Source organism: Coffea eugenioides, chromosome 10, assembly GCF_003713205.1.
Source record: "Coffea eugenioides isolate CCC68of chromosome 10, Ceug_1.0, whole genome shotgun sequence".
Lineage (NCBI taxonomy): Eukaryota > Viridiplantae > Streptophyta > Magnoliopsida > Gentianales > Rubiaceae > Coffea > Coffea eugenioides.
In genome coordinates, this window is record NC_040044.1 from 4,625,842 (window position 1) to 4,643,976 (window position 18,135).

Genomic DNA, 18,135 nt, shown 5'->3' on the forward strand with positions numbered 1-18,135 from the left:
CGCCGTGTCATGGAGCGGTGTAATGGCTCCCCATTACACGGGCGTTGTGGCTGCCCTAAGTAGTGGCTTAGTGCCACTATTGAAATGTAAAAACCTCCAACCCTACACTTTTCCGACCCATGCACCGCTCCCCCTGCCCCGAATCCAAGAAGATTTGTACAAGAAAGCAGAAACTTTGGTGGGGTCTTGCCTCCCGCTAATTTGCCACGATTAAATGTGGTCTTGTTTAAAAAATTTATGCAGGTATATAGTGTATTCGTCTGATCTGGTGGTGATTTAGTCCTCTTCGAATTATTCTTAAACCTCTTCAGGTCCTACTCCTCCTCCATAATATAGGAAGCTATTGTATCGACAAAAAAAAAAGAAAAGAAAAATCTCAACTCATTAACCTTATTTAATCTGATTTGAAGCATAATTTTCTTGAAGAAGAGGGGCCGGGCCACACTGATTGTATTATGTATAGTATAGTTCGTAATGGTTTTAATCTACTCATAACAAATTCACTCTCCCAAACTCAAAAGTCATCTTTGTATATAGAATTTAGCCAACGATTATAATTGCACATTTTAATAGGAAGTTTCATAGGCTGGCTGTCAATTGCAACCTTACAAGAAAACGAGATGAAGACCACTCAGAGTCACAAGTCCAACTATAAATCCACTAACTCTCATTAATTAAACCCCATCCATCATTCAATCCCAAATAAACCAGCAAGAAATCCGCAACTATCCATGGAAGCCTTGTATCTCTACCTTCCACTTTTCCTAGCATTATACATCTTCACCAAGCACTTCCTCAACAAAATCCGAAACCTTCCACCTAGTCCCATCCTTAATCTCCCCGTCCTCGGCCACCTCCTCCTCGTCAAGAAGCCTCTTCACCGAGGCCTAGCCAAGATTTCCGACCGTCATGGCCCGGTCCTCCTCCTGGAATTCGGCTCACGCCCAGTCCTCCTTGTCTCCTCCCCTTCCGCAGCCGAAGAATGCCTCAACAAGCACGACATCGTTTTCGCCAACCGCCCGCGTCTGCTGGCTGGAAAACATCTGGGATACAATTATACCTCAATGGCATGGACGTCCTACGGGGATCACTGGAGAAATCTACGGCGGATAGCTTCACTGGAGATCTTATCTTCCCACAGGCTTCAAACGCTTCACGGGATACGTGTTGATGAAGTAAAATTGATGCTGAAAAGGCTGCTTTCAGCTTCAGAAAACAAGAAAAGCGTGGATATGAAGGCCCTTTTCTTTGAGCTGATGTTGAACGTGATGATGAGGATGATTGCTGGGAAGAGGTACTATGGGGAGAATGTTGGGGAAGTTGAGGAGGCTAAGAGGTTCAGGGAGATTGTAGAGGAGACGATGAGAATTGGTGGAGCTTCGAATATGGGAGATTTCTTGCCGGTTTTGAGGTGGTTAAAAGTGGGAAAGACGGAGAAGGCCTTGAGGGTTTTGCAGGAGAATAGGGATCAATTCATGCAGGAGTTGATCAAGGGATTTAGGAGTGCAAAAGATGCAGAAAATGGTGGCGGCGATGCAGGGGAAACAGGGGAAAAGAAGAAAACGCTGATTGAAGTTTTGTTGACCCTGCAACAGAAGGAACCTGAGTATTACAAGGATGAAATCATTAGAAGCCTTATGCTGGTATGGTTACTCTGATAAATTTCTTTCTGGCTCTTCTTCTTCTTATTAATGTACCTAATTTGTTATCATTTCTATGTTCCCTAGAAAATGTCAAACTTCGATTAAGGACAAATTAATAGAAATTGAAAGTAATTCGAAGATTAAGTGACTAAATCTAGATGGCCAAAATCTGCTTTCTTTGAGTATAATGCATAACATTACTTCAGTTGTCTTATAGTAATTGAATTGCTTTCATTATTGTGCAATAAGTTATGATGAATAAGAAAAATTCACTGGTACAGTCCAAGAATAGAGTTGACCGCATGGTGTGAACAGGAGTAGATCCCAACGTATTGGGCGGGGGGCCTACTTTTCTTCGGTGTTGGCATTTGACAGTGAAGCAGAAGGAAAGTATGATGTCTAGCCAACCGATGTCTAAAGTTGGTTGATGACTTTAGAAGCAAATGTCATTGATCATGCTCTTCATTCTAGCGTTTACCACTTTCTTCTTCTTTTCCCAAGTGCATTTCACCATTGACCACTTTCGTATTGCAGGTTTTACTAGCAGCAGGTACCGATACATCAGTGGGAACTATGGAGTGGGCATTGTCACTAATGCTGAACAATCCATCAACTTTGGAGAAGGCACAAGCAGAAATTGACAGAATCATAGGAAAAGAACGTTTATTAGATGAATCAGATGTGCCTAATCTACCCTATCTCCGGTGCATAATTAGTGAAACATTGAGGATGTTTCCAGCAGGGCCTTTATTAATTCCCCACGAATCCTCCGAGGAATGTGTGGTTGGGGGTTACCGTGTCCCTGGGGGGACAATGTTGATGGTCAATTTGTGGGCTATCCAAAATGATTCCAAGAATTGGGAGGATCCAAGAAAATTCAAGCCTGAAAGATTTGAAGGGCTTGAAGGGACCAGAGATGGCTACAAATTAATGCCATTTGGTTCTGGTAGAAGAGGTTGTCCTGGGGAGGGATTGGCCATGCGCATGGTTGGATTTGCTTTGGGATCAATTATTCAGTGCTTTGATTGGAGCAGAATCAGCGAGGAGACGGTAGATTTAGCTGAGGGGCCTGGACTGACTATGCCTAAAGCTCAACCCTTAGTCGCCAACTGTCAAGCACGACCTGGAATGATCAGTCTTCTTTCTCAAATTTAGACTGCGACGAGGATGTATCTTGACTCTTGAGAAAGGGTGGGCACTATTTTCCGCGTCTAATTCTTGTTTGAAGAAAAAATATGTACTAGTAAAAAAAATTCTTGTTTTATATATTTCGCTTGTTTCTTTAAGGGAAAAAAATGATGGAGTAATTTACTTTATAGTAGTTGGTATTTGATGACGCCAATTTTTAAATTTCCTTGTTTTAAGTTGGAATTTTCACAGCACAATAATTATACCTTGCAACTCCTAACCGAAAATGACTCAACCATATATTTATTCATTCCCCTAATGTCCACGCTAAGCAATATCTTAGTTGGCAACTTCTTGATCCGAAAAGTCAAGTTTTCTTTAATGTTGATAATCAATGAGAGATAAAAAAAATGAGTATGTAAAAAGTCTATCTATTTGGACAACCCTTCTTAAGACATATTTCAGATAAAAAATACAAGATTAATTAGAACAAATAAATATAAAGAAGGGCAGGTAAGATTAAATAGGCAAAAATATATAAATAAAAGGAAGAATAATAATTATAGTATGTGTGTGTATATATATATAAAATAGATTAGATAAATTTTAAATATGTTAACGAGTGCCTAATGAATACCCGAAGAAATCCAAAATATGAAGATTTTTTTCCGTAGAAAAACTCGAATATGAGACGTCTCAGTTGCACTCCGTCCCTATAACCGCCCAACCAATCCCTTCCCTTTAGTCCCTGATCACAAAGATTGCTAGATGGTAAAGCAGCAGCCTTATCCGAGTTGTTGAATCAATCAAGTCCGTGGACTCTATTTCTTCCTTTGAGAGTTGATGGAGATGTTGAGCCCCTGTTGTGAGTTGTCAACTTCATTTATTGTGACGCTTAAGTAGCACCAGCTGAGGTTTTATTTACTCCATTAGTTAGATTATAAAATTGTGTAAACCTTGAATCAAGAGTCCTGGATTCTGGTAACCATGATCATAGTTTAATTACTACCAAAGAGAGAACAGAGAATCAATTGTGTTTGCAAGAAACAGAGAAATGGCTCCCCCTCCTCATGTTTTGTTGTTTCCATTCATGTCCAAAGGCCACATGATTCCATCCTTGCACTTAGCTCAGCTCCTCCACCACCGCCACGGCGCTGTAATAACAATTGTAACCACCCCTGCAAACCATTCCATCATCTCTAATTTCTTCTCTAACTTCCACAACAAAATCTCTACAGTCATCCTCCCTTTCCCCTAGAACATCGACGGAATACCACCAGGCGTTGAAAGTACCGATAAACTTCCATCCATGTCTCTATTTATTTCCTTTCTTAAAGCCACCAAATTGATGAAACCCCACTTCGAACAAACCTTAAACACACTCCCAAATCTCACATTCATGATAACCGATGGCTTCCTACATTGGACACTTGACTCTGCCCAGAAGTTCAGTATCCCAAGGCTTGTTTTCTATGGTACAGGCATTTATGCCACGACTTTGGTTCAAGTTGTAGGCCCGACTTCTCTGCTCCAACGAGGAAAATCAGACACTGAAGAAATCAGTTTTCCTGGGGATGATTTTCCATGGATCAAGTTCACAAGAAATGACTTTGACCCAAAAATTGCCTATCCAGAACGTGATACTGAGTACTTCCAACTTGTCTTGGAGCATGGCAGAGCAACAATGCATAGCTATGGCCTTCTCGTCAACAGCTTCTACGAGCTTGAGTCCATTTTCCTGGACTATTGGAACAAAAAATGTGTCCCCAGAGCATGGTCAATTGGACCTCTCTGCCTAGCTGCCCAGCCGTCAAAAGCAGCCGGCCAGAAACCTTCGTGGATTCAGTGGCTAGACGAAAAACTACCACAGAAGAATCCTGTTTTATACATTTCGTTTGGATCACAGGCAGAGATATCTAAGGAGCAATTGGAGGAGGTTAAAATCGCATTGGAGAAATCAGGAGTGAACTTTCTGTGGATAGTTAGAGGAAATGATCAGTCAGACTCGAGTGATGGTTTTGAAAACAGAGTCAAAGACCGGGGAATAGTAGTAAAAGAGTGGATTGATCAGAGACAAATTCTTGATCACAAAAGTGTTCAGGGATTTCTAAGTCACTGTGGATGGAACTCCGTGATCGAGAGCATATGTGCAAAAGTTCCGATTCATCATTACAATTTTCAATACACCTTTTTACCTTCCTAATTACCTTTTTATCTCACATACATCACATCACAAAAAGTGTTACAGTAAAAATATCTCTAATAATTCACAATCCAAACAGACCAGGGTGAAGACTTGTGACGGGACCTTGAATGGTTTGGTTAAATGGGAGACTTTGAAAATGGCTGTAAAAGAATTGATGGAAGAAGAGTCTGGAAAAGAGGTGAGGAAGAATGCGAAGGAAGTTGGTGAAATTGCCATCAAAGCTATGGAAGAGGGTGGATCATCTAGGAGCTCATTGAGTCAGGTCATGAATGAGTTGTCAGATTTGCAGGCAAAAAGAATTGCATGAAAGAGAAGCTTCTTCCTACAAAATTTTTCTCTGAAATGGAGACACAAGGGGATTGGGTTGTCAGGGCAGCGCACTTGTACATTTCATGCTTGTTGCATAATGAGTTTTAACCATATAAGAAAATCGATTATCGTGCATGATTGGCTTTGTTTACAGGACATATGTAAGGTTTTGTTCGTTTATTTGCGTGAATTTAGTCACCAAAAGCACAAAGAAAGTTTCCGTAAACACACTAAACGCAAGTTAAATACAGGGTCATGGGCAACTTGCAGCTGCCCTTGTAGAAGCTGAGTTCTGCAATTTTGTTTTGGTGTTAATCGAACTTTGATATTTCTTTGGTAGAAAACGGCGATCCATCCCTGGAATAAAAGTTAGAAAGATAGATTTAAGGTTTTTTACTCTTTTTCTGAGAAACATCTTTCTTTTATATTTTTGTGAGCAGTTGAAACCGTTTGATCTTGGCATCCTATGTATTTCCAAGCCCTTGATGTCGAGATCTTTTGATGAGGAGTCACGTTTATTCTTATTGCGGTGATCCATTGATTTTTTTTTTTTCAAATACAGGGAGTATTCCAACTTTGCCATAATAATCTCCCTGCGCTTGTGCACCCTACCCCCAAGGATACACAAGCGGTAGAGAAATGACTCGAACACACGATCTCTGGATCTAACTAGACTACTCCGAAACCATTCGAGCCAACCCAAGGGGCTCGGTGACCCACTGACTTGGTTCTGACATTTTTCATTGTTTGACATTCGTAAGACGCGTATCAGCAGCGATTAGTGTGACAATGTTGGACAATTGTCCTTTCTGGAAAATTATATATTGACGGCAATATTTGCATGGTTGCTCAAGGGTTAGTACCAGTTCTTCGACACAAGATTAACTTGCTTTCCGTTTGCATCTTAGCAGTGCAATCACAACAATCTACAAATTGGTTCGAATAACTAGTCGTTTCTAACTTTTCCCACGGATGGGCTGAAGCAATTCATTGTGGATCGGGTCTGTTACTCGACAAATGGCAGTAAACCTTCACAACCTCAGATCTGCTCCAAAATAAACTCCGACGATCAAGTTAAAGAGAGAGAGAGAAAAGAAGTTTATACTCTTTTTTTCTAAAAAAAAGAAACGTGTGCATACATTCTTTCTGTTGTCACGTCATTCTTTTGAATCTTTGTAAGCGGTTAGTGGTAATTTCTGTAGTGCATTCGCAACTTCAGAAAACAGGTGTGGAAAGCAAAAAATATGGCAAAGAAGCCTCCACGTTGCAATCTGACAAGTACGGACGCAAAAGGGAATAATTGTAGAAAAGGAAGTGATGACCTATAACCGCGGTTTGGACATTGGAAATGTAGCGTACAGCACAAGCTGAAAATGCATTGGGATGAAATGGAATTAACATAAATATAATGGCCTAAGTAGTAAAAATGAACCCGTTAACTTTATTAAAACAACCCCAATTTTGAACACTTTCGTCCATAATAACAACGGACTACCCATTTTCGTCGAATACAAATGTTAGCGAATAGAAAATTTTAAATACAAATGCATTTTTGAATAAAGAGCCAACTCTTTATGGCTTTCCTGCACTACAACTAAAGATTAAATCCATTTTGAGGACCATTATTATATTGAAACGGGTGTGTCAGTTTAAAAGTTTGAGCTCCCCTTGGCTTTCTTCCATTACAACAACATAATACCGACGGTGCCATATAGACAGACTGATTTATCGGATAAAATGAAACAAAACCCGTTGGTGAGTAAAAGACCAGCTCTTTGTGCCTGTCAACCATTACAGTGACAGAGTTGCCAACGTGCCTTAAATACAAATGTTGGGTTATGGGATAAAATGTAGTTAAAACGGTTGTCTTATAAACGACCAGCGCTTTACGGCATTCGTCCATCAGACAGTCAGGAGACCCCAATTTCGTTGAATACAAAATTATTTATCGGAAAGCATAAAAATTAACACGCCGGTGCCGGTTTTGTTGTATAAAACATCGAAGACGAAGCTTTGTGTACTAAACAAAGCCATGGTGGGGCCACCGAAGAGGAAGCGTAATAGGTACTAAACACACAGCCATGTTGGGGCCCGCAGTGATGGGTGTGTTTGCAGACAGGTGGTGAGGTCGGACGAAGGCAAAAATTTGGTAAAGAAGAAGTCAAGGCGGAATAGACAGAGGTGGTGTCTACTGGCGTAAATTCAGGCGCAGGCGGTGACGGTACATATATCTGAGGAAGGCCCTTCCGAAGCTGTGGTGAAAGAATGCAGCGGCGTGGAACAGAAGTAGAGAAATCAAAGGTGAGTACTTTTGTCCATAACTTTGAAACTCATGACATGGTGCAGGAAACAGAGAACGGAAGAATGGGGATGGATGGTTGCGGCAGGTTAAGGTCATTTGACCTTAACCAAGAACCTGAGTGTGACCGACACACATTCATTGAAGAAAGCGGTGGTTCAATAGGAGGACACGAAGATGAGGAGGCCAATGAATTGGTGGGCGCAATAGGCGTGGATGACGTAATGAAATTAACATTTGACACGGAAGAAGAAGCTGGGGAATTCTATAATTTGTATGCGAAACTAAGCGGATTTGGGATTCGTAAAAGTAATGGCAAACGAGATGCAGATGGCATTTCAAGATTTAGAAAATGGGTATGTTGCTGTGAAGGTTATAGGAATGAAAAGTGGTTTAATTATGAAGACCGGAAAAGAGAAGCAAAACCAATCACAAGAACCGGGTGTGGGGCTTGCTTTCGCGTGAAATATGACATAGAATCGGTAAAGTATGTGGTGACACGCTTCATTATGGAGCACAATCACCCGCTGGCATCAGAGGCAAGTGTGCAACACATTAGGTCGCATAGAAAAGTGAGCGATGCAGAATATGCGCAGGCAAAAAGTCTAAAGTTGGTTGGGGCCAGAATATGCCAGATAATGAAACATTTTGTTATCAAAGCTGGAGGGTATAGTAACGTGGGATTTTGCATTAAGGATCTGTATAACCGAATGGACGAGGAACGTAGAAAAGATATTTTTAATGGCGATGCAGAAGGGGCACTTGGGTTCTTGGCAGCGAAGAAGGATGCCGATGAGATGTTCTTTTATAAATATGATGTGGATAACGAAGGAAGATTGGCAAGGTTGTTTTGGGCAGATTCTAAATCTCGTGCGGACTTCAGTGTATTTGGAGATGTATTGGTGTTTGATACAACATACAAAACAAATAAATACCGCAAGCCACTAGTTGTACTTGCAGGGGTAAACAACCATTTGAACAGTACTATTTTTGGCTGTGCCCTGCTATCAGATGAGAGGATTGAAACATATGAATGGGTGCTAAGTACATTTGTAGAGGCTATGAAAGGTAGAAAGCCAGTAGCAGTGATGACAGATGGGGACAGTGCAATGCGAAGAGCCATAAAGAATCTTCTCCCAGATGCTTGTCACAGGCTATGTTCGTGGCACTTGCATAGAAATGCACGGAGTAATATTCGCTGCGAGGAGTTTAATAACAGGTTGTATAACCTGATGGAGAGAAAGTGTAGCACTCTTGAGTTTGAGGATCGGTGGGCTAGGTTGGTTAATGAATGTGGGGTGGTAGAGAATGAGTGGGTGAAGGAGTTATACCGTAGGAGAAGGTTATGGGCAGAGGCCTATTTACGCGGTAATTTTTTTGCAGGTATGAGAAGTACTCAAAGGTGTGAGAAAATGAATGCTTTTTTGAATGAGTACTTGAATGAAAAAATGCGACTATATGAATTCGTTAGAAGTTTTGATTTGGCAATAGCGTGGCTTCGACATACTGAGAGCAAAGCAATTCACACAAGCGAAAACACAAAACCAGTCTTAACCACAATCCTGCCCGAATTAGAGTGGAGCGCAGCGGAGGTGTTTACAAGGAATGTGTTCTTCATGGTGAGGAAGCATTTGAACAGGCAAGGACTTCTAATTTCTGAGGGCTGGAGCGAGGATGGAGGGAGTCGTACGTATTATTACTCGAAATATGGTGGACACGGAATAAGTTGGAGGGTGGATTATGATAGGTCAATGGAGAATCTAATCTGCTCTTGCATGAAATTCGAGTCAAAGGGGATTCCTTGTGCTCACATGTTTCGCGTGATGGTGGTAGAAGGAATGAACAGGATCCCAGAAGCATGCATTTCGAAGCGGTGGACAAAGGGAGTTTACTGTAGTAATAATGGAATGAAAGCATTTGTTGCAGACGAACAACTGACACAAATGGCCAGATATGGCACTTTAAAGTCCAGCTGTAATACTATGTGTTACTATGCCTCCTACATGGATGACGCGTTTAATGACCTGCAGCAGATGTTTGACAAGCATTCCGTGGACCTAAAGGAGAAGTGGATTGACAGGGGATATGGGGGAGACGGATTTGCAATGGATTCAAGAGTGAGGAACGATAGAAGTAGAAGAACATTCGGGCTGTTAGATCCCAGGGTGTCACGGTGTAAAGGTGATCACAAGCATGCAGAAGCAAAGAAGAAAAGAAAGTGTGGTCATTGCAGGTACTATCGGAATTGCATACGTAGTTATACAGTAGTTAATTGATATAATACATGAAGTGGACAGTGAAGGTAATAATGAAGAAGTGGGTATTTTTCGTTCTTATTATCAACAGTAGCAAATAAAAACATAATTAAATGTGCATCCAAAGTTGTTGGCAATGCAAGAAAGTTGAAGTGGTGTAATGTTAGCATTGTGCTTAGTTGACGTGATTACTTGTAGTCACAAATTATTTGACATGTGATATATGGGTTGAAGATTGCAGGCAGGGCACAACCAACGAACATGCCCATACAAAAAGAATTCGCACAACACAGCAGTTCATGATGATTATATGGAAAATTGTTTGGATGACTCGCTGGAAAAATCATTTGAAATTGGTACGGGCTGGAGCGACTCAGGCGAATGGAGAGGACCTGTGGTTGTACCACAACCACAGGGTAGCGGTGGAAGGGACACAGTTGGCCAACAAAGAAGTCCAGGAGAAAGATGAGGCACTACTGGAGGCCTTGCTTCGGTTTGCAGTTACGCAATAAATAAGGCAGGTTTTGGTGAGTAGAGGTGCAAGAGTAGTGTTTCCATGAAACAAGTACGAAACTGTAGAAGGGGAACGGTTTGTATCTTTCCTTCGCATTAATTTGTTTTGAGCATGAGAAGGCTACAAGGTATTCGTGAATGTGGGGGTATGCTGGGTACAGGTTGTGGTGGTGTTTAAAAAAATGTGATTCCGTTACCATTGAAGTGTAAATAATGTAAGTTTGAATGTGTCATGGGCCATTGTAAGGTGTTATGACGACAGCCACTGAAGGGTAGTAAACAGTCATTGTACTGATGCAGTACCTGTTGGTAAATGGCATTGTTGTTCTTATTTCACTGCTGTTGCGTGTGTAAATCCTATTATATATTCTTATACAATGTGTGAAATGCAGAGGTTGAAAGAGATGGTATGGTTGTGCATGGAAGTAGCAGCCGTGACGACAGACAGGTTACAGAGCAACACCGGCTTGAGGGATTGTCTTTTGTTATGTATCGGTGGGGTGAAGAGTATTCAAGGTTGCTAGGCCATGGGTAAGTCATTGTAGTTCCACCGAAGGTTGCGTCGTAAGCAGTGCAGTAGCAAATAGTGCTACTGCACTTGGGTAATATTCTTTCTGTCAAGCCAGTAAGCCTTTTTGACAGTTTATACGAACCTTAATCCCGAGCAACCCTCAGAAGCAGGTAACTGTTGTTTATAGGTTAATAGGAGAGTAAGTAGTTGACAAATTGTTTATTAGAGGAACCAAAGTTGTTCCTTTTTTGTAAATAGGAAATTAAGTGGAAGCGTATGTTGCGCAAAATCTCTTGGTGGGATAGACGTTTCCTTAGTGGGTACTTGGGAATCAGCTTCAGTTGCCCAGCTTTTGTAAACTGGTGCCTTACGCTGCTGCTATAAACTGTTTTTACGATATGGGCTGTTTGTTCCTCTCATTGCTATCCAAACCAATGACCGAAAAGGCCCAACGCCTTTTCTCTTGCCCATCGTTCCATTCAGGTGTAGGAACAGTAACATCTGTTTCTCCCGATCTACTTTCATTGCTCACAATGCTTATGCGTCTCTTCAGTGCACCAATAACAATGGTATTATCAGTTATATGTATATATGTATATTAATTTATGTAATATAATTAATATTATAAATTATACTACTAATTATACAAATGTACTAATAGAAATTATTAATTAGTTCGAGTAACTTTACTAATACATTTGTACTAATATATTTAATTAGCCAATAACTATCAATTACGATGTGGTTTGTAATATATTTATTAGGGATAATTTAAGAAACCTCCCCTGAGATTTGTGACACTTTCAATGGCACCCCCTGAGGTTGTAAAAATTTGACTGACCTCCGTTGCCTTTGAGTTATTGGGTCCCTTAGCTGACATCATGAAGGCGAAAATTACAAATATATGGTATGAAGTTGGGATTTATTAGTGATGTTGGGGATTATTATTTACCATTTAGTTGGGGAAAAAGGCATCTACAGTGATTACTGAAGCCTAACAACAATGTCACAAACTTAGAGAGTAATACATGAAGTAAAGCTGGATTAGGGAGTAAGGCACCATTTTTAGAAAATGGTACAGTTTTTTTGTTATGAAACAAAAAAATGGTAGGTTATCTACGTAATATAAGTCAAAAATAGTTTAAAAAGGAAATGTCCCATAAAGTACCAACTCTTTATGGCTTTTGTGTATTACATGAATGAAGTACCACGTTTTGTATGAACATTTCATTATAAATATTTGAAGTATTTTGTTAAATACTTAAAAATTTGCAAATACAATTCAAATATATGGAATGAGAGATGTTTACGAAAGGAAAACTAGCATTTTTTGAAATATTTAATATAAATGAAACATTTTAAAGTAAACAAAATAAATTGTTTGCTATAATATACTAGTTCTTTACGGGTTTGTTCCATTATATGAGTTAAGGACTAGCTGTTTAAGAGTAATTGACTTCGAAACAGAAGCGCAACTTTGAAATACGCTATTTTAATTTTAGTAAATTTGTTTGTATATGAGAAATTGGTTAACTAGCGCAGTGAATTGAAACCCTGCTTATATATCGTGTTGCATTGATACAAAAGGCTTTTGTGTCATGATATAAATAAGCTGGAAAAATGTAATGCATTAAATGTGAAGATTTATAGTAACAACAAGTTTCATTTAAATTGTTTTGTTGTAAATATTTAAGGGTTAATCGCACTTTATCCCCTTTAAGTATAAGCTGTTTCTCACTTTACCCCCCAACGTTTGTTTTTCCTCAGTTTACCCCCTCCGTCAGCAATTGCACCGTTAAAAACTTCAAGATTTCAAAATTGCCATACGAAAAGGGCCGTTGGTTTTAGCTGACAAAAATGCCCCTCAATGGTGTCTGATGCTTTTAGCCTACTTTTTCCCTCAAAGAGCCGTTGGTTGGTATTAGCCGTTGGTTGGGTTCTATAAAATGTGGTATTGTGCAGCCAATTTTTCTCATAAATTTTAGCAAATTCCAAAGTTCCTAAAATTTCTCTCCAAAGTTCCTAAAATTTCTCTTTGTCAACCAAAAGCATCATAAAATGTCACAAAGTGTTTCAAATAATGTTGAAAGATCACCCCAAAAAATGTGGGGATGTGGTAAAGAGGCACCATTGTGCACCTCTTGGACACTTGAAAATCCGGAAAGAAGATTTTACGGCTACTCAAATTACAATGTAAGAATTTTTCATTAATAATTTGTTAATATTGTCTTTAATTTGGTTCTATACCTGAATAAGTTAGAAAGAGTTTAAACAACTATTTTTTTTTATTTAGAACCGACATGCATGTGGGCACTTTTCAACAATGGATTTAAATTTATTTTTAACCGACAAGTAAATTTCTATTTAAGGCACCTTGGGTATTCTGTGAGTATAATGGATGAAAAGTATAAAGAGTTGGTCTTTTATTCAATAATGGATTTATTTTTATTTTATCCGATAAATAAATTTATATTTATGGCACCTTGGGTACTATGCTGTTGTAATGGAGGAAAGCCATAAAGAACTGGTTTTTTATTCAACAACGAGTTAATTTTTATTATATCCGATAACTAAATTTTTGTTTAAGAAAAATGGGTACTCTGTTCTTATAATGAACAAAAGCTTTGAAAAGTGGGGCTCTTTTATTCAACAACGGGTTTATTTTTATGTTATCCGACAAATAAATTAGTATTTAAGAAAAATGGGTACTCTGTGAGTATAATGGACGAAAGTTATAAAGAGCTGGTTTTTTATTCAATAATGGGTTTAAATTTATTTTATCCAATAAATAAATTTCTATTTAAGGCACCTTGGGTATTCTGTGAGTATAATGGATGAAAAGTATAAAGAGTTGGTCTTTTATTCAATAATGGATTTATTTTTATTTTATCCGATAAATAAATTTCTATTTATGGCACCTTGGGTACTATGCTGTTGTAATGGATGAAAGCCATAAAGAACTGGTTTTTTATTCAACAACGAGTTAATTTTTATTATATCCGATAACTAAATTTTTGTTTAAGAAAAATGGGTACTCTGTTCTTATAATGAACAAAAGCTTTGAAAAGTGGGGCTCTTTTATTCAACAACGGGTTTATTTTTATGTTATCCGACAAATAAATTAGTATTTAAGAAAAATGGGTACTCTGTGAGTATAATGGACGAAAGTTATAAAGAGCTGGTTTTTTATTCAATAATGGGTTTAAATTTATTTTATCCAATAAATAAATTTCTATTTAAGGCACCTTGGGTATTCTGTGAGTATAATGGATGAAAAGTATAAAGAGTTGGTCTTTTATTCAATAAGGGATTTATTTTTATTTTATCCGATAAATAAATTTCTATTTATGGCACCTTGGCTACTATGCTGTTGTAATGGAGGAAAGCCATAAAGAACTGGTTTTTTATTCAACAACGAGTTAATTTTTATTATATCCGATAACTAAATTTTTGTTTAAGAAAAATGGGTACTCTGTTCTTATAATGAACAAAAGCTTTGAAAAGTGGGGCTCTTTTATTCAACAACGGGTTTATTTTTATGTTATCCGACAAATAAATTAGTATTTAAGAAAAATGGGTACTCTGTGAGTATAATGGACGAAAGTTATAAAGAGCTGGTTTTTTATTCAATAATGGGTATATAAAGAGTTGGTCTTTTTTTTTTTTTTTGGTCCCGTGCCAGATGGAGGGAAATTTCCCTCTATTATTCCGGGGTAATTTTGGAAACTTGCATTTCATAAACCAGCATATATGGGTATTTTGGGTTGTTTAGTGTTTTCATAAGGATATTATTGTCTATTCAATATTCCGTTATGTGCATTAGAGTTGACTGTTAGTTTTTGGGGTAGACTGAGGAAAAACGAACGTTGGGGGGTAAAGTGAGAAACGGCATATACTTAAAGGGGATAAAGTGCGATTAACCTAATATTTAATTTCACTGCAAACTTCAATTGCAGGTGAAGAACAATCTGGGACAGACGAAAAATAAGAACAGGACTAAATTAGTTAGTTGTGGGTATAACTGTTAACATATTCTGTGTTAAAGTTTAAAATTGTCAGAGTTACACAACACACGTGGCGATTGCTCACAGCTTGGCTTTGTTGGTGGGGACTCCCAAGTAGTTTGCATACTCATTCCTCCGGCTACACATCCTTGTTTGCGGGGAGGGGCCATGGGTGCTCAGCCTTTGGCATTATGAATTCGCTGACATTCGTGAGCTTTGCCTCTACCAAGCTCATCCGTAAATGTCTGCGTCCCGGCACTTGTGTTCGGACGCTTACAAACACATGATTCCCGTCCACCAACTCCACCGCGAAGGCACCGTTTCCCTGTCGCCTTTTGGAGCTTGAATGCAGTTTCCAAAATTACCTGTATTTGACGTAGCCTTTGGTCCAGCACTTGTGAGTTGTCCGACACATTGGATGCCAAACGAAATATTTCTGCACTTTTTTCTAAGACTTTCTTTCTCAGGCCCATGCACTGAACAAGCAGGTCCTCGTACCAGTGTCTAGGCACCTAAGCGGGAACAAATGGGTGTATTAAGAAAAATTGCGCAAATTAAATGGCGGGTGAAGTACAATACGAAGAATGCCATACCACATCACCAACAGCACATGGAAGAGGCAACCCTATTACATCGCCACCAACTCTGTGAATGCCCTCTTGCTCCAGTGATCCATCAGTTTGTATGCACAAAACAGACCAGGGAGGGTAATTAATTGGATGTTTCAGTGACGGTGTTGTAGCCTCACTTAGTGGCAACTGGTCACACATATGAATTACGCACTCCTTCCCACTGGGTGCCAACGTGGAGGAAGTCATTGGTTTCATTAGCCTGCTGCGCACAAACTCGTCATACGTAGCATATGGAGGGGGATCAGGGTATAGGCTTGCAATGGGCAGTCCATGAAGCACATCATGTAGCCTGTTTCCCGAAATTGTATCAGTGCTGTACATATCTGATGGCCGATGGGGAGGTTGCTTTGCACATACACCTGCATACACCTGCCTAATAACCCTCTCGCCCAGGTAGTAAAATCTTCCCATGGGGCCATCCAAAAGCAATCTCGTTGCAGTTAGTTCCTTGGATTTGAGATACCGACTCGGCAATGCCATTGCAGGGAAGGGCAGCCAGTTGACCTATGACACACAATTCGATACTTGCGTAAGTACATTTGGTTTGTTCAACAGGCGGAACAAATTCATAACATTAAAATAACACTTCAGCGGTAGAAACTAATGGATGTTCTAAGTACGGGAACTAACGTCTTCCGGGTTAATGGTGTCAATTGCGCGGCGAAAATGTTCGACCGTAGACGGTGATTGTCGGTTGGCTCTATTACACGAGCGCCATCGCCACATTGTGGGCAATACGTCCCTCTCGTCCTGTTTGAGTTTATACGGACTTAACTGAAGAATTTCATAAGCCCACACCTACACGTGGTCGTACAAATTATGTCCACCGTTCGAGATGAACACTAACTGACAGAAAAGTTTATGTAACGGAACATGGAAATGTGGAATTGACACAGAGTGAAGGCAATTCTGGACTTACCTCCCAAACGAAGCAAAAGCCGCCAAGGCTTTTCGTCAGGCGTCGGGAGACGGCGGACATAAATCTGTACAAGGTTGCCATCCCCGCCCCTCCCCAGTTATAATCCCCTATACGATCTACGTCCTCCAGCGCAGGCAGACAGCACAGGTTAATTGTTTCGGCCGTGTTGCTAAGTAAAGTGCGGCCAAGCATGTGTAGAAAGAAAGCTCTAGTCAGATGTGCCAGCTGGACGTCGTCGTTCTCGTCAATCGCCTTGTCTTTGTAGAATGACAATATATCGGTAACTCTGATGGCACCGGCAGAAGCAAAAGCTGGCACCCAACCCAATTGCTCCTTGATGTAATTGGCATTTTCCCTAACATTGTAATCCCACGGAATGGGCAAGCCGCCCACTGCAACACCGGTTATACAGGTGAAGTCCAAGGGTGTAAGTGTCATCTCTCCGAAAGGCAAGTGGAAGGAGTTTGTTGAGTCCCACCATCGCTCCGCAAGTGCGACAGGCAACTTCCTATCCCTATCGGCCAGGGGCAAGTGGCTCAGAAAATCCCCAAACCCAGCACTAACAACTTTCGCGGCCACCTTACGAGGCAGCCTCTTCCACCACTCCATAATTTCGACTGACGACCCTCTAGGATAAATTGAATAGACTTCCTGTGCATTAATGTACAACCAATTCAGCCATTTATATGTACGTATAAACCAAATGAGGAGTTAGGGCAAAATAAGCACAAGTAATTGCAGCAATTGATTCTGCAACATTTACCCCCTGTGCAAGGAAAATGTGTGATATGTGGGTTTTCCGATCAAGCAGCAGTTCTTGCGAGTGTTGTTCATCACGCGGTGGCCGGTAGCGATGGAGCCTGCCCATCGCACGGCTGTTGGAGTTGGATTTTGGACGAATATTGTGACGGCGCAGCCTATCACAAAATCCCTGTCGCCCCACCCGCGATTATGAACAGCTTTGCCGTTAAGTGTTGCGGCCTTGTAGGTGCGTAGGCGTCTTTCTTCGCGAGAAATTTGAACGGCTGTGGCCAGGTTGGGCGTGCAATGCCCTTGTACTTTCTAAGTAGGGTTGCACATTGGGAAAAATGTGTTACAGTGACGGACGGCGCGTGTGCTAAGCATGTTTTCATTGGCCTTTCAGTTTTACTTGGACGCCTAAGGAAACAGGTGGCCAACCTGCGCGTCGTAAGCAATTAAAATGTCTCCGAACGTTTCATTATGGCAAGGGGGGAAATTGGGGATTAGACTAAAAGATGAAAAATTTTGAATTTAAAAACAGAAACCGCAATTTTGGGACATTAACAGCTAAAATTGAAAAGGAACCTGTAATGGATTGTCCGGACGATAAACGAATACGGGTTGCCACAGCTCCAATGACACTACTATGTGACACGGGTTAATATTTGATATCAAAATAACCCGTCAACATATTTCATAGTAGAGGTACTCGGCTGTGCAACGCACAGCCAGGGACGTGTACAACATTAGTTAAATACATAGCAACAAATGTTAAAATACATAATGAATAGAAATATACGAAAAATAATAAGTATAAAAACAATTACAATTTGCTGTGAAAAGAAATTTCATATATAAAGTTAACCCAAGTATATCATATTTGGAAAAAGAAATTTTATCCAATATTATCTGTACGTAATGATACCAACCCAGAAAAGATGGGGAATCCATTATGAGTGCATTATCCGTTTAATA

The 18,135-nt window shown here is 40.0% G+C and overlaps 3 protein-coding genes across 3 annotated transcripts; all 3 read left to right on the forward strand.

Moving 5' to 3' along the window:
* Positions 1-621: 621 nt before the first annotated feature.
* Positions 622-2,959, forward strand: LOC113749401 (cytochrome P450 81F3-like). Its single transcript, XM_027293126.1, has 2 exons — positions 622-1,643; positions 2,178-2,959. Exons 1-2 carry the CDS (start codon positions 732-734, stop codon positions 2,796-2,798), a joined length of 1,533 nt encoding a protein of 510 aa, XP_027148927.1. The 5' UTR covers positions 622-731; the 3' UTR covers positions 2,799-2,959.
* A 1,211-nt stretch (positions 2,960-4,170) lies between these two features.
* LOC113749293 (UDP-glycosyltransferase 90A1-like) lies at positions 4,171-5,284 on the forward strand. The gene is made up of 2 exons (XM_027292980.1): positions 4,171-4,902; positions 5,054-5,284. Exons 1-2 carry the CDS (start codon positions 4,171-4,173, stop codon positions 5,282-5,284), a joined length of 963 nt encoding a protein of 320 aa, XP_027148781.1.
* Positions 5,285-7,551: 2,267 nt separating this feature from the next.
* Positions 7,552-10,352, forward strand: LOC113749294 (protein FAR1-RELATED SEQUENCE 5-like). The gene is made up of 3 exons (XM_027292981.1): positions 7,552-7,587; positions 7,633-9,818; positions 10,082-10,352. The coding sequence occupies exons 1-3, from the start codon at positions 7,552-7,554 to the stop codon at positions 10,350-10,352; spliced, it is 2,493 nt and encodes an 830-aa protein (XP_027148782.1).
* Positions 10,353-18,135: the final 7,783 nt, after the last annotated feature.